Below are 15,496 nucleotides of genomic sequence, written 5' to 3'. Positions count from 1 at the left end.
TCTATTTGAACATGGTGCTTGTTGTGGGCAATCCATGACTAGCAGAGAAGAATATCATTCACCACTTGGGTTCAGGTCAAGTAGACCATTCATCCCAATCATGCACTTTAAGGTATTAACCACCATTTGCCATGTGTGCACTGAAGTCTCTTAGTCCCAACATCATTATGTGGTACTATCAAGTCTTGTAACCATGGACTTTATTAAGACCTAATACTCCAAAGAGCTGTTAGGTGAACATACATAAGCTATAGAGGGTTTTCATTTCTACAGTTCATAGTCAGTCACACTGAGGTAATCCGCTCATTTACTTGCAGAAACTCCAACTATAAGACATACAAGCAGAGGATTGTGAGTAACCCCACAGTTACCTGGAGACTGCCCTAAATGTCAAATGCAGACTAGGACAGGGACCTAACTTCTGTTTGAGAAGCCTGGCTCCAGAATCACTGTTCTGTGGAGGTTAAGAGCCCCCCCCAAACTTACATATACCAACACAGAGATTACCATAACTCAGAGAAAAGGGAATATTCAGAGAAATGGCCTCTTGGACATAGTATATGTAAGTCGGATCTTTGGGCCATTCACTCTCGGCATCTGACATTTCAAATGGCTACCTCAAAGGTTATCCACACTGTTTACCTTTCATCACTCATTATGTCATTGTATTTACCAGTCTATGTTTTGCATGTAATGTTTTTTTTTAGTTGTTTCATGTTGTACATATGGAAAATAGTATTAAAATAAAGTTTAAATTGTTCATTGTTTTATATTTTCGGATAAAGGAAATGAATGAGAAACTATACGGGGGTAACTGTGAAACACTTTACCTTATTTTGGACAATTATTTTTATTTTATGTATTTATTTGCAATGTCACCATGAAATACTACAGATGACACACACCCTCATACATGTACATTTGCAATATAGAAGTGCTTAATAAATTGTGGCAAGGAAAATGTATTCTTTATGCCAATGGAAAAAAAAACAAAACAATTTGATGCATTCATAGAAACGTTAGTGAATGGTAATGTTCTCTACGAGTTCTGTGCTGACTTATGTCTCAGAACTCTTTTAATGGGAAGGAGGTATGCCACTATCTTTTTTTTTCATTCAATTCATTTGGTGACCATATTTTCAATATATAAGTAGATAGAAATGATGCTCTCCCATTTTGCATATATGATATTGATACAACATAACAATACAAGGTATCATATTTATTCATTCATTTTATCTAAATAAATAAACAAAATAAAAATTATCTTGCTGAATTTTTCATATTAAGACTACACAGCAGTTAAACCACTATCATTGCAAGCCGTGAGCATAATTACAGTTGGACCTAAGGCAAAACTCCCTGGGGAATTACCTAGGAATAGGTACTTGCTGAGGAGGCCCTGTAAGTACTGCCAGCCTCGTCATTCAAACAATGTTATCAAAGGTTTTTTGAGGAAAGTCATTGTGTGATGTACAATCATGGTTGCTAAGCTCCATGACTATGCATCAGTATACTAAATTAGCTTAAAAGAAAAGAAGGTATTCATTCTTCTGTATTTCCATCTCCCATAAACTACCACTATTAGTAATCTAGCTGACCTGTTGCCTGCACCGTCATTCTCACTGCAGCACAGACAGTGCACACATACCATTTGACCTTTAGCTTTTTCCATACTTGGATCAGTGGGGGCATGCAGTGTGCAACATATCACATTTTTTCTTTTTTTTTTTCAAAAAGAGAAATGTTTTATAATTTTTAATTTCTGCAATGGTTCTCCTCTATTGCTTCCGCTGTTTGAAATTAATTCCTGAACTTCCAGCAGGTCAACTGTCTTTCCCAACTTCAGTAGCAGTGACATATACTAGAGAGCCTTCTCCTGTGTACGTTCTTCCTGTAGTTAAAAAATATTTGTGCTGGTTTTGCTTGCTGTGGCTGTTTGGTATTTGTTACACTTAGACAAACTAAAATAAAGTTTCAAAGTTTTTTTTTAAGTAAGTATTGATAACTTATTCTGATAATCGCAGCAAGGAAACAAGAAGTACATTTTGTAGCCCTAGAGGTCAGATACTCATAATCTTGTTAGCCTTGAGTTGCAGTTTTATAAATGTGTTTCATCACTGCAGTGCCTGACTGCTATCTCCTCCTTCCAGATTCTTAGAATAAATGAACACTCTACTATGTTTATACCAAGCACTGGCACATCTGTCAGCTAAACACCATGGAGCATTCCTCATCATGAATCTTACAAATTCCGTGTTATATGCTCTTCCATGTTGAAAGAGTCTGTCACATCTTCATTGTTAAAACTTTTTTTTAATAAATATCCATGCAGAATAATACTGAATCATATAAACTTATCAAAACATTTTGTAATTATATAGAAATGGTTAAAAACCCTGTGAGCTTCTTAGCTGAAGTTGTTTGGGTCCCACGATTTATTAATCCCCCCCCCCCATTATGAGAGGTAGAGTTCCTCATTTTGTATACGGAAAGCTGAGAACTATGAACACTCCTACCTCAGGAATGTCAGCTGAAGTAGTGTATATGCACAGACAGCCCCAGCACTGAGAAAAATACTTAAACTTGCCGATTACAGTGCTAATACATACTTATATAAAGTCTGTCTGAAATGTCTTGTGTGCATGTGTCCCCTCATGGAGTCTCCAAACAGTGAGGGACTCAAAGCTTATAGTAAAACCAACAGGTAAAAGCATCAAAGATTGAAGGGGATTGGAAGGTGAGGCATACAAGGAAGGGGAAGGGAAAGGTTGGCGAGCTGTTTCAGGTCTGAGTGTGCCATATCTTGCAGAGAATTATGGGGAACAGAAGCCTATTTTCAGGGATCAAATCAGGGTTATGAAGAAAGCTGAGGAAGGTGTTTGGTATATAGAAATAGAGAAGTTTGGACAGTAGCAGAATGTTGGTGAAGGTACATCCGGGACACAGTGACCATATCCCTGCCTGCTTCATGTGGTCTCAGTCTAGTAATGTATATTGGAAAAATCACTGGGAACAAGTAAATCTCTGTACCCCATGGACTCAGAAGTTATTATTGCTATTACTTAATGCAGTTATTACACCATTGGAGAAACAATGACTTCAGATGAGAACATTTTTGGAAGGTGAAAGAAACACGTTGAGGACCTCCTGAATACAATGGACATGTCTTCCTCTGAGGAGGCAGTGGCAATAGCAACTAGTGAGATTGGATTCATAAAGATACTGCTATGATTAAACAGTTGTGATGTGGCATGAAGGGGATGAAGACAAATTAGGAGGTAGTGATTGCAATACATGAAGTGGTAGGTGGCTGCTGATGAATTTGAGTAGTATAAACCTAGTCAAAACAGAGTAACTTACGTGGTGCGCATGTGCATGGAGATATAGGTTGCACTTTTAAGTGAAACAGTAATGCTGACAGCAGTGTAGCATGTGTTGATACTTGGATCTAGGATTTATAAAAAGAAGTGAAAGTACAAAGATGATGATATTGTCATCATCAACCCCTTTAATGCCATTTTCTACTTGGGGTCCGGGTGTGGGGTAAGTTGTAGTGTGCTGTTATTTTCAGGATGGTAAATAGGCACTGTTAAGTGAATAAGGATGAAGTCAAGGAATGAAAGATCAACATTTTGGCCCTGAAACTGCCAGGAAAGACAGCAAATGTTTGATGGATAGATATGCTGTACAGACCACATAAAACAGCAGGACTATGATAGCAGACTCTAAGGTTGAACTAGTGAATATGCCTCCCTAAAACTGACTCAGAGTGTCTCTGCATGGACTACCTTACAGCAGGCCACCCAAAAGTAAGTGTTTAATTATGGACTTCAACCCACCTCTCCTGGAAAGACTTCTTTATTAGCAACCATCTCCTCACAGTGAACTGCAATGCCTTTGATTCCTGCCTGAGCCACACTATCAGCTGAAGAGTGTACAAGTCTCATTGTGAGGATGGTAGCTGATGATACATTTTCCATCTGTGGTTGCAATATTAGTTTCAGCTGTTCATGCAGCAGTTCATCCAATGACTGGCTCACTTAATCTGCCAGATGTCACTGCAATCTTAATATATGAGAAAAGCAGTTTACCCCTCGCATGCAAAATAAAGATGCATAAACACATTTTCCAAATCTGTCCATGTCCCCTAGTTCCTTAGTCAGGGGAAGGACAGCAGGAGTCTGCTGTGTCAGAGCCATTTTTCAGTTCCTACATCCCTCTACTGTTGATATCCACCCTTATCTCTACAGATCCATGTGTTCCTTTCCTGGAGAAGCAGTGAAATCTTAATGTGAGCATTGTGAAAGGTGGCCCTCTCCCACCAAGGAAAGCTCAGTGTGTGTGTGTGTGTGTGTGTGTGTGTGTGTGTGTGTGTGTGTGTGTGTGTTTACATGTATGGCAGAGAGAGAGCGGTCATATTCATCACTGCAGCAAATCTACTGCTTCCAAAATAGAAAGTACTCTCCAGTCTCCAATAGGGAGCACCCAACTTGAAACAGAACACCTCATCCATCCCCCCACAACAGGAGAATGGGTGAAAGCCACTAAATTCCACCCTCTCCACCTGGCTTCTCCAGCACCTCAGCAGGTAATCAATATCAGGGCATCTAGGTTGCAGTCATACCACCATTCAGCTAAACCATGGAGTCAAGCTCAGATCCTTTTGAGGGACAGCTGCAGCCATGACAGAATCATGTTTGTGAGACTCAGTTCTGCAGATCCATGTTTTTTTTTTGTGGCTGAAGGACTGTGTTTGGTCCTCTTTAAGACAAGTGTCATAACATTAGGATTTTCTCATGCAGATTTTTCAGAAGAATGATTTTTGTCTATGGGACAGACCACCCAGAAAGTGGGTTGGTCTGTCCATAAAGCCTACTGCAGGATCCTTTTTGGAAAGATATTGAGTTTCTGGGCCATTTTCTTCTCTGTCTCATTATTTCCAGTACCGCCTGAAATTTGGGAGCATTTGGGGAAATGGGAGGAATCAATGGATTCTTCATCCTCAACATCTTTGTTGCGAGATCAGGAGGAGAGTCCACATACTTCATCTTGCACACATGTTTTTTTATACATCCTTAGAGATGATGAGTTAGATGATGATGAAGAAGCTAGAAGTTGTCTTAGATATTGGATACGGTCCAGTAAAAGCTTACCATCTCCTCTGTCTTATTAACAGAAAAAATGAATTTCTGAAGATCCAGGCAAAGAAATACAAGCTGCTGAAGTGAATGACATGGAGGGTACTGGCACACAGGGCAGCATACACAGGAGAACATTTGCACAGCACTCTACACTGAGGACATCCATGCCTACTACCACAGACTGAAGCTAGCCAAGGCCAGCAAAGTCTTTAGGTAAGCTGGCATCTACTCTGGTGTCTGTTCAGTCTTGACCAGCTGCCCTCTGACAGTAGAACTTACACACCCTGGGACTAACATCAACATCCAGGCCTCAAAGGTCAGAACATTAGACCCAGAAATACTGTCATCATCAGCATCAGCAGCAGAATCTGTGTTTAGCTTAATTCTGAATCCCAACAAAGGACCCCATAATGTTGACAGCATCCCCATTAAGTCCTTGTATTCTGATAGCAAAATGACATCAAAGGCAACAACCTTGACAGCTGTGTTTTTGACACTGAAACCATTGCTGGCATCAACAGATCTGTCAGCAACATCAATGCCAGGTAGAGCCCTGGCTCAGTGGCATAGAAGATAAAGCCCTATGATCCAGATGGTCCAAGTCTGAATAATGGATCAGAAGCTGGAAGAGCCAGATAGGAGAGGATGAGAATAAGTGGCATTTGCCAAACTGTCCACCCAGGAGGGATAGAGAGGTGGGCCCTGGTTGTTGCTGCTTCCACACAAGCGGGGGCAGATTTGGCCCTATGCATAAGTGCACTTGGTAGATGCCTAGGATGCCATTCAGTTAAAGACACCTTTCTGTATTTTATTTATTTTAAGTAAAGAAAGCTGCATGTTAAAGCTGCCACTGCTGTGGCACCCCTGCTTAGAGCTGCATACATTCCCCCAAGCATAGTACTGTAAATCTGACCACTCAGATTCACAGCCTTCCTCCTCTGCTGTGCACAGAAAGTCACTATAACTTCTTATTGGGGGGGGGGTACTATCTAGAAGTAACATGCTGGGCCATATTGTTGTGATAATTACTTCAGTTACTTTCCTTATAATTAAACATCAGATGTGTATACAACTGACTATCTTTTTTGGGGGTAGGGCCTGCCATGAGTGGAGGATTACATGTTAGTTATAAATTGAGGAGATGGCCTTGTATATTTGGGGTTGATAACTGGGTATCCCAGGGTGCTTTCATCACTATGTAAGGAGTGGGGTTAGGGATTAATTAGAAATACCCTAGTCATTCCAGGCTGGGAAGGCCTTGGGAGTAGAACTCTGGAATTAGGTTGGTAGAAGTTGTGGCTGCAGTGATTGTGGCAGGATATGAATGACTGGGGCAGCAGTAGTCCCCGTCCCCCACTGACATGAGGTTCCAGCCTTTGTAGGTTCTTTGGTCTACTAGTCCAGATACCATGTTGTAGAAGTGCAGCTAATGTAGTCTGGATAGTCCTCAGTTGAGCATGACTCTGGCAACTAACATGTTTGCCTGGATGATGGCCACTCCAGATTGCTCTCACTTCTTTGTTGGGGAAAACTACCACATTGGAATGAATGGCAATGAATGGGCTCAAGTTTGATTGAGGAGCATTGATGGTGATTAGGCAGAGGGCAAAACAACACCTAGAAAAAAATATATATCAGTGTCATGTGGTTTGACTTTGGCCTCCTACAGACTTCCACTGATATGGGAACCAGTATAAAAAAGGAGGATTTTGCTAAAATGGTTATAAAGAAGGTGTGCTTCCATCTATGCTGCTACCATACAGGGAAGAGGTAAGACACATCCCTAGCTGTCCCTTCAAAATGTTCTCCATCAACATTCCAGAATCAGTCTCAGGTGCTGTTACAAAGTGGCACTTAAAACACCTTGGTGTTGATGGCTTTGATCTCAAAATTTTGTGCACCTCATCAACAGACAAAGAATCATGCTCTTAGTTCTAGCCAGCTTTACAAAAGACTTTATAGCCAGTACCTTAATGAGTAATTTAGTAATTTATACACACCAGCAGGTGAATGGGTAGAGGTCACTTTTTCCGTCTTTCTATTTTTTTTTTTTTTTTTTTTTCAGGTTTAAGATCTGGACAGTATTCCTTAACCTTGTTAGTATTATGGTTCTTCTTTTTGCCCTTGTCCTTGTATTTGGAAGAATCATCCCAATCAGCAAGGGGCTAAGCCCTTGAAATCAACACAGAAAAACTTAAAGCAGTGCTTAATGTCAAAGCTCCATCAGGAGCAGATGGAGAGCCTTATTCCATTCTAAACAACTGCAGATACCTCTAACAGTAGTTGGACTTAAGGTTGTGCAAATATCACAAGCATCAGAAAAATGTTCTGCACTTCAGCAACAAACACAATGTTTATCTTGAGGTGAAATTTTATAACAGCATTTATATTTTTTAAAAGCCTTACTTTCCATGTTAAGTAAATATCTCAAAACAATAAGTAAAAACTGAATCACAATAACAGCAACTGCCAACAACGTTAAAAATACAGTAGCAGAACAGTAAGAATAGCAAAACAGGAAGGATGGGAATAAAAAAAAAGACCAAGAATGGTGAATTAAAAATGGTAAAAATGGAATGGTACTTGAACTGTGGATTGAAATCACAGGAACATGAACCCAGGTAAATGGAAACCTAATGATTCACTGTGGCAAAACTTAAAGTAAATATCAATGAGTTTATCATAGTTATTTTCTCTTTTTCCCTCATCTTTGCAACCTGTAGTGTATATATACTTTGGATGAAATGGGGGCATAGCCCTTTCACAAGATCTAAGGCATTTTTTAAAAAAAGAGGGAGAAAAAAAAGACTGTATTAAATTCATCAATACAGCTTTGATGAGTTTTGACTCATATTAGGAAGCCTAGAATCAAAATCAGCACCAAACTGCAAGTTTTTCTCACAAAAGTGATGATTTTTGACAAGCAGCTTAGGATCATTTGTCTGATGCTTGTACTTTGATGCAGGGCAAAATAGCTCTGGAGAGGCTAGAAACATGTTTCAGATAGTCATATTTCTGAATTTTTAATGCCATTTCTTTTTTGTTTTCAATGGGCTGGAGGGGGAGGGACTACAACTCAGCAGTCAGTACCATGAGCATTCCTGGAAGATAGAATTAACTAGAGAAGACACTGATGTTGGGAAAGATCAAAGGCAAAAAAGAAGGGGGGGGGGGCAGCAGAGGCTAAGCTAGATGGACAGTATTACTGAAGTAATGAGTATGAATTTGAAAGAACATAAAGAAGCAGTTGCTGGCAGGCATGGTGTGTTACAGTCTTTAATGTTATGAAGAGTCAGACTCAAGTAGTAAACATTAGCAGCAAAGTCTGCATAGTTAGAATTGTGCATTTTGTTTACTGTAGTTTTTATATCATAAGTTGCTTTATTTAGATGTCAGCTATTCCTTCTGACATTGCTGTCTCACATAGACAATTACTGATAATCTAATTTGCATTAGTGCAGTTCTGTACAGTCACTTAGCTCAGGATACCCCTGTAAATGTGCAAGGATTCTAACCTGGTTAGATAATACAAACACTTTGTATATTCTGACTTGTAAAACAGAAAAAAAGAATGAAAGGTACCAACCTTACTGATATTCAACATGCTGTCAAGATCAATGGCTGATCCAAGATTTAGAGTGGACCACAGTGGATCATTTCTTTGGCAGTCACTGGAAGACAGAGGTAGGAAATGTGTTATATTAAATATAAATGCATTAGCATGTCATCTCACATGTTGGCACTGGGTGCCTCATAGTCCTACAGATCCTATGTGAATGGCTTGTACACCTCACACGTGATTCTTGGATTATTTTAAGTTGTATATTTATTTAAAGCATGCATTTTTTACTATTAAATGGTAGCCTCATAATTCAATTTATGCATCTACAGCAAGTCATTAGAATTTACCAGAAAAAAGTGTCAGAACCCAAATCCCAAGGGGAAATGTTATGCTAAACATTTTGTATGACCTTAACATTTGTTGTATAGGTGAAAGTAGAGTGTATGCAGGTCAGTGACTGTGATCAACCTGCCAATCATGATTTACGGAAATTTTCATTTGGTGAATCATAACGTCACAGACAATAGGAAGGAAAACTGACTGTTGCTACACCTTCTAAGATGGCTACCAGCAAGAAACTATAACAGATGAAATTTGCACTTCACCCTTTCTCAACTTCATAGCCTCTTTGTTAATTGTGTTATTTTGCAAAAATGGCTGCCAACTGCAAAATAACACAATTAACAAAGATGTCATCAAAGCTCAACACAACTAAAACTGTGCTATAAAACAACATCCCTTCTATCTCCTTTAGCTAGACAGGCCAAAGTACAGAATGGTCTTATTCCTAAAACTGACCCCGCACAGATTGCTTACCACTCAAGTGCTAATACACAGTCTATTCAATCCACTTTAAAAAAGATATGAGGGTTTGTCCTCCTTGCACAGCCAAACACCCATCATTGCAAGCTTCTTAATGATATAATATGGCTGTCCACAAATTGCAGACCCACCTTTCTATTTAGTTATTTGTTTTTCAAAATCATTAACCAAGGCCAGTGCCCACCATTGAAGTCAAAGCTACAATTTGGGGAACAAATCTATTCACTCAGAGACAAACACGATGGCCTTCCTTATCTAGTTAGATCCAGAATCTAACAACAGAAGTAGTAAGAACCTTATTTAAGTCAAGCCTATTTGTGTGGAACCACCTCCCTCAAAAAGTTTAGGCAGCAAACCACCCTTCAAGCCTTCAGAAAATAACTAAAAAAAGTGTAATAAAGATGTCAAACTGTACTTGTTTCCCTGACGATGGCTAGCAAGCTCACTATGCTGTACTGCTCACTTAACTAATACAAGTCTTACCTTGTTCGACTCTAAGGATTACTTTTATTATATAATGTAAATACTTGATTCACACCCTGTCTTTTTCAACTCTGCAGATTAATTTGTGTATAATGTAAATATTTGATTTTATTGTTGTGGGTTTCATTATTCAGCACAGTCATACATGATGTTTTCTTACTGTGCATCTTGTACTCAGAGGTGTAGCTGGCTCCTTTGGCTCCTGGGGCCATCCCCCGATCTGGTACCCTACCCCTCAATTTTAAGCTTCAAGCACTTTGGATTTAAAGAGAAAAAAATCTCTTTTTAAATGAAAATGTGGTAAGGTGACTGTTGCCCCAGTTCATGTGTTATACATGAAGCACTAAAGCACTTCAGCTCTGAATGTAGACATTAAGGAGCTCTTCAGACTTGAAGAGCTATTAAAAAAACCTCTCATCTCTTTTTAAACTGTAACAAAACTGTACTACATTTGAAGCAAACAGCTGCTGCAGGTTTATGGAGTTCTAAAGCACCTCAGTTCAGACTCCAGCAGTACAATACCAGCATACCAGTAATGCACTACAGTTGCATGGGTGTCTGCCAACTGTGCCCTCTAACACTTTGCTCCCAGGGAGGCTGCCCCCTTCAACCTACCCTAACTACAACACTTCATGTACTGAAAGCTCAGCATTGCTGTTTGCACCCATTGATCCTCATATTAATCTTTATTCACTGTAAAAGTCTTTCTTTACCATCTTGCCTACGCCCAAGTCATGGCTAAAAAGGGTCCCAGGACAAGCTGATCTATTTAGTTATCAAAATGAAGTAAATAAATAAAAATAAAGGAGCTGAAGCTAAGTAGTAAGGGCAGCCTTACTTTTAAATCAGAAATTTCGGAATACAGATACTACTGTTTTTTTTTTATTTCGGTCAAATGCATTTAAGAATGTATTAAGATAACTTTATTTAGTATTTTTAAGAAAGCATTCTTTTTCTGACCTAACCATTCCATTATGGACTCTCTGTCCCATTGCCATATATTCAGTGCCATAATGTTACTCACTTCATGGAAGCTGTGATTTTATTACCAGAAACTTCTCTCATTAGTTCATAAACCTCTTATTGTTTTAATTCAAACAGCAGGTAGTCGGCATACATCAGCAGCTAATTTTTAAGTGGCTGAAAGGGGGTAAAGAAACATGATAGTCAATAGATTAACTCATAAAGAAGGGGGAAATAGTTATAGTATACTGAACTATTGCTTTGTTTACTATTCAGAAGCTATGTATTTTGTTCTTTACTTTATAAATGTCTATATGTAGTACATGTGATGTTTTTCATATTGTATGTGATGTTTAGCCATTTGGCCTGGGAGGTGGCTGAAAACTGTCTTATACCAGCACACCAGCCAGAAAACAAACTTTAAATAAATAAAATAAAATAAATATGGCATAGGGTGTGGCTTGATGGAGTTCAAGAAGCAAATGACTATGAGGTAGGTGTGAAGTTTCATGCACTGAAGAGTTAAACTGAGGGTTTATGGATGCTATTAAGGAAGGGGAATTGCTGGAAGAGACATCAAAAATACATCAGGAAACAAGTGCAGTGGGTGGCTGGAGTAGCAGAGGGATGTTGGAGAGAAATAGGATTACAAGGAGGTATGCATATGTACTTTAAAAGGAAAACAGGAAAGGGTGAAGAGGGAATACCTTAGAAGACGGGCTGCAGAGATCAGCCACAAAATAATCACTGTAGAGAGAAAACTGAGTGCTTTTGGAGGTCAGCACAGTGTTATGGTGTTTATCTCACAGACATAAGGTACAAGGTTTGATTACCACCTTTGAGAGAAATGGCTAGCCTTAAAATGGTCCACAAGGACAGATAGCCTAGTATTTACCTATGAACTTATGAGTGAGAAGAAATAAAGCAGTAGATATTAGGATGAGGAAAATACTGGATATACAAGACTTGCATGAGTATTCATGGATATATAGGTTAGCCTATGGGTATAAGGGAGGTTGGTGGAAGCACAGCTGTCCTATGAAATGAAAATGTTAGATTGCTGGGACTTTGAGAAGGAAGGGCATAGTAGATATTAGGAAAGATGGAATATTATATGGATGTGAGGAATGGATGGAAATAAGTGGAACGGTTATAGTTTTACAAAAAGAGACCTGAAAAAGTCTACAAGGGGTTCTGTGCTAGGTGACTTAATAACAAAAGGAAATAGCGTTGTACCCAGTAAAATGGTAAGAGCTTGCCGTGGCATGAAACTATGTCAGAGACAACTGAAAACTGGAAATGGGCTGAACCGAAACCAGAAAAAAATCAATGAATCACCATCACACTGTATATAAAAAAAGTGATCTTCCAAAAGAGAATTTCAAGTGGAAAAATAAAAAAACAGAATTAGGGCCAGTACAGTATTGCACATTAGCATTTTAAGAAATGCTACTAATGCACCAAGCTAAAAGTGTAAAGAGGAAAAGAACTCTGAAGGTTAAGTAAGTGGTGTAAAAAGTAAAGATCTGCAATGGAGGATGACTGTGGAGACAGAGTAGAGAGGACATGTGCTAGGTTTTATTTGGAATTCACAGGTGACTGCACAATTGGAGAGGTACATCATTACTTTCTTTTTTTTAATTAAGTTGGGATACAGAGGAGAGGGCCACAGTTAAGTGGGGAGAGATATAAAGTGAAGGGAAGGTGATCTGCTCAGGGAGGAGGGAACTGGCAGGAAGTGTAATGCTAGGAGGCTGAAGAAGTAAGCATGCCATGCTATTAGACTGATGCTACAGGTATAAGAAGAACCCAGAACAGAGGGGTTAGGGACCACAGTATGGTACTATGAGGGCATAAGCAACAAAAATAAAAAGCCAGAATGAGTAAGGTACATAGCTGAAATATGCCTGAGAGATGGGATAAGGAGACACCAAAAAACATAGAAATTAGGGAAAATGGTGGCATGACTAAACATGTGTCCAGATTCTATAAGATCTAGAAGAGGATTCCCAGCTGGGTCAGGAAAATATGAGTTATGCTTTGCCAAATATTCATTTTCAAAAAGTGTAACTTGAAAAATATATGCCACATTATAGAGGGAAAAAACACAATGCAGTACCAGCTCACACAGTCCAAAACACTGCAGTGAAGTGAACTGTGATATACAAAATTCAGTATACATGCCCACACCCATGATCACTCATGTCTCAACAAAGTGTAGGAAAAGTGTACATATCATTAGATGTAGGAGCAGCAGGATAGTGAAAAACACATAGTTAACAATCACAAAGAAAGCTCTAAGACCATAGCCTTTCAGAAGTAAACAAAGTAGTCTTGTCTTCGAGGAGGAAGAAATTGAAGAATCTGCTGAGTTGGCTGGTAGCAAAAGGTAAGAAACCCCAAAGGAAGAGGCAACAATGTGTTGGACATGTTTCTTTCCAAAGGTGAAAAGATTTGCAAAATAAAGTTCAAGGATCCATAGACAAAGTGATGATGAAGCAGTGTGGCTTGTGATTCCTGAATCAGGAATGGGTAGAACAAGGAGACTACAGGCTTGGATCTTTAGGAATATGTATTTATATGGGTCTCCTACACATTACTGAAATGCGACAACACCGAAATGACAGAACACTGACCACTTGAAACACAGATGAAAAATGGACGGTGAGTAACATGTTGGCCAACCCAACAACCACACAACAGCAGCAAACAAAACAAACCCCTGTGGGAGGCTGACCCCCCCCTAACTAAATATACCAACTCCGAGATTGGACTACTGTGTGAGGTAAGGGGCAAAGGCTGACATGCTGGCCAAGCACTTCCTTACCATCTATTTTCCATTAGTGTTCCGAGCACTCAGTGATATATCGTTTTGGTGTTGTTGGCTAGCTCAGACGAAAGTCGGTATTGTGGCTTTTCGGTAAAGTGAAGGGGACCCATTTATATCTAGTAGGTTAGACAGTAAGGCTCACAGCAGAAAGAAGGGAAGGATACCAAAAACTGAGGAAATGCAAGGAAGTCGTAAGTTGGGAATACAGAAGGCTATGAGATATTATGTCAGGAAGAGGAAGAAGCATGGTGAGATAACTGGTGAGAGCACTGCTGAATGAAGAAGGGAAGGGAGCCTTCCAGGGAAGAAAAGTGCTTAAGAGACAGTAAAAATGAGTGCCAGCTAGACAGAGCCTTGTGAACAGACTAAACAAATGCAGCTACTACTATAAAATAATGCCTGGAGAAGACAAGAGGAACCCCTGGATGTGATTCCCCTGGAATTCTAATGGGGCTTTGATGCTATACTACACTGTTATTACAGCACTGAGAACCAAGTTGGTATGACAGATAAAAACGTGTTTGCCAGAACAAAACCACAGGTCACTTATTAGGAATCTGTTGTCTATTGAGAAGCTAGTATAGATTAAACACTTGAGCATGCGCACAAGTGCGTTATCAGGTGGGGGACTGTTGGCTGCTTACAAAACTGGGCTAGAGACATAAAACAGATATTATTTTGTCTATTACATTCTTCTTCTGTGGAATTAACTATCTTTCCTGATTGGGGGTTGTACAAATGAGATTTTTTAGGCAGTCCTTCTGCAGGGTTTATTTTAAACCTAGGGTGAGTATTTACACAGTTATTATGTGATTTAACTTTTTTGCTATCAATTTACTTGTTGCTTTAAACTCTGCTTCTCAAATAGTAACAATAAAATTATATAACATTGAAATTACATGCTTATATACCCATAGATTTCAAAAAGGAAAATCAAATTTGGGCTAATGTAGAAATTGAATCAAGTCAATGGTCTTAATTTTAGAACAATATTAATACTAACATTTCCATTAAGACCAGGCAATCTGCCAGAAGAGGTGGAGATTTTAATAGCTTAATGGAAAAGAAAGAAATGGAATAAGCGAGCAATAATGCCTGATAGGGTGTGTGTTAGTGTGTAATTAATGTCTGCCCAGGGGTGTTATGAGGCCTGGCGCCATAGGCGAATGGGCTCTACACCCCTAGAAGGGCATTAACTACACATTAACACACACCCTGGAGGGCATTATTGTGCTTAGACAATGGACTCGCTGTAAAATTGTTGTGTTTTACTTGCTTATATATATTTTTAAGTACTATATTATTTTTTTATATATATTTTAATGCAAAATAGTCCCTCCCCCTACTGTTTCAAACTTGCTGTAGTATATGTTAATGGTGTTGGAGGAAGCATCTGACATGACATATAACTAAAAAATAATATAATGCTTAAAAAACATAAGCGTGAAAACACAACAATTTTACATACAGCCCATTCTCTCTCCCATACACACATAAACAGTCTCTTCTGCTTTCACACACATACTTATACACACAATCTTCTCTGCTTTTATACACACATTCAGTCACACAAGATCTGTCTCACCCTTTTTCTCAATCTCTCAGTCTCCAGCTGCTTTCATATACACATTCAGTCTCACGCTGTCTCAATCTCTATCACAGGCAGTCTCCTCTGCTTACATACACACACAC

General features: G+C 39.1%; 1 protein-coding gene across 1 annotated transcript in view; it reads right to left on the bottom strand.

Moving 5' to 3' along the window:
* The window catches only part of LOC122788694 (prominin-1-A-like), an 899,670-nt gene that overhangs the window by 67,210 nt on the left and 816,964 nt on the right, over positions 1-15,496 (bottom strand). The window contains exon 15 of the mRNA XM_044055589.1: positions 8,731-8,815. Coding sequence (XP_043911524.1) covers positions 8,731-8,815 — 85 coding nt within the window. The remainder of the gene's footprint in view (positions 1-8,730; positions 8,816-15,496) is intronic.

Source organism: Protopterus annectens, chromosome 14.part0 (genome assembly GCF_019279795.1).
Source record: "Protopterus annectens isolate FY-2018-M chromosome 14.part0, PAN1.0, whole genome shotgun sequence".
NCBI classification, from domain to species: Eukaryota; Metazoa; Chordata; order Ceratodontiformes; family Protopteridae; genus Protopterus; species Protopterus annectens.
Note: the sequence above shows the minus strand (reverse complement) of the source record. Positions and strands in the feature narration are given on the sequence as shown.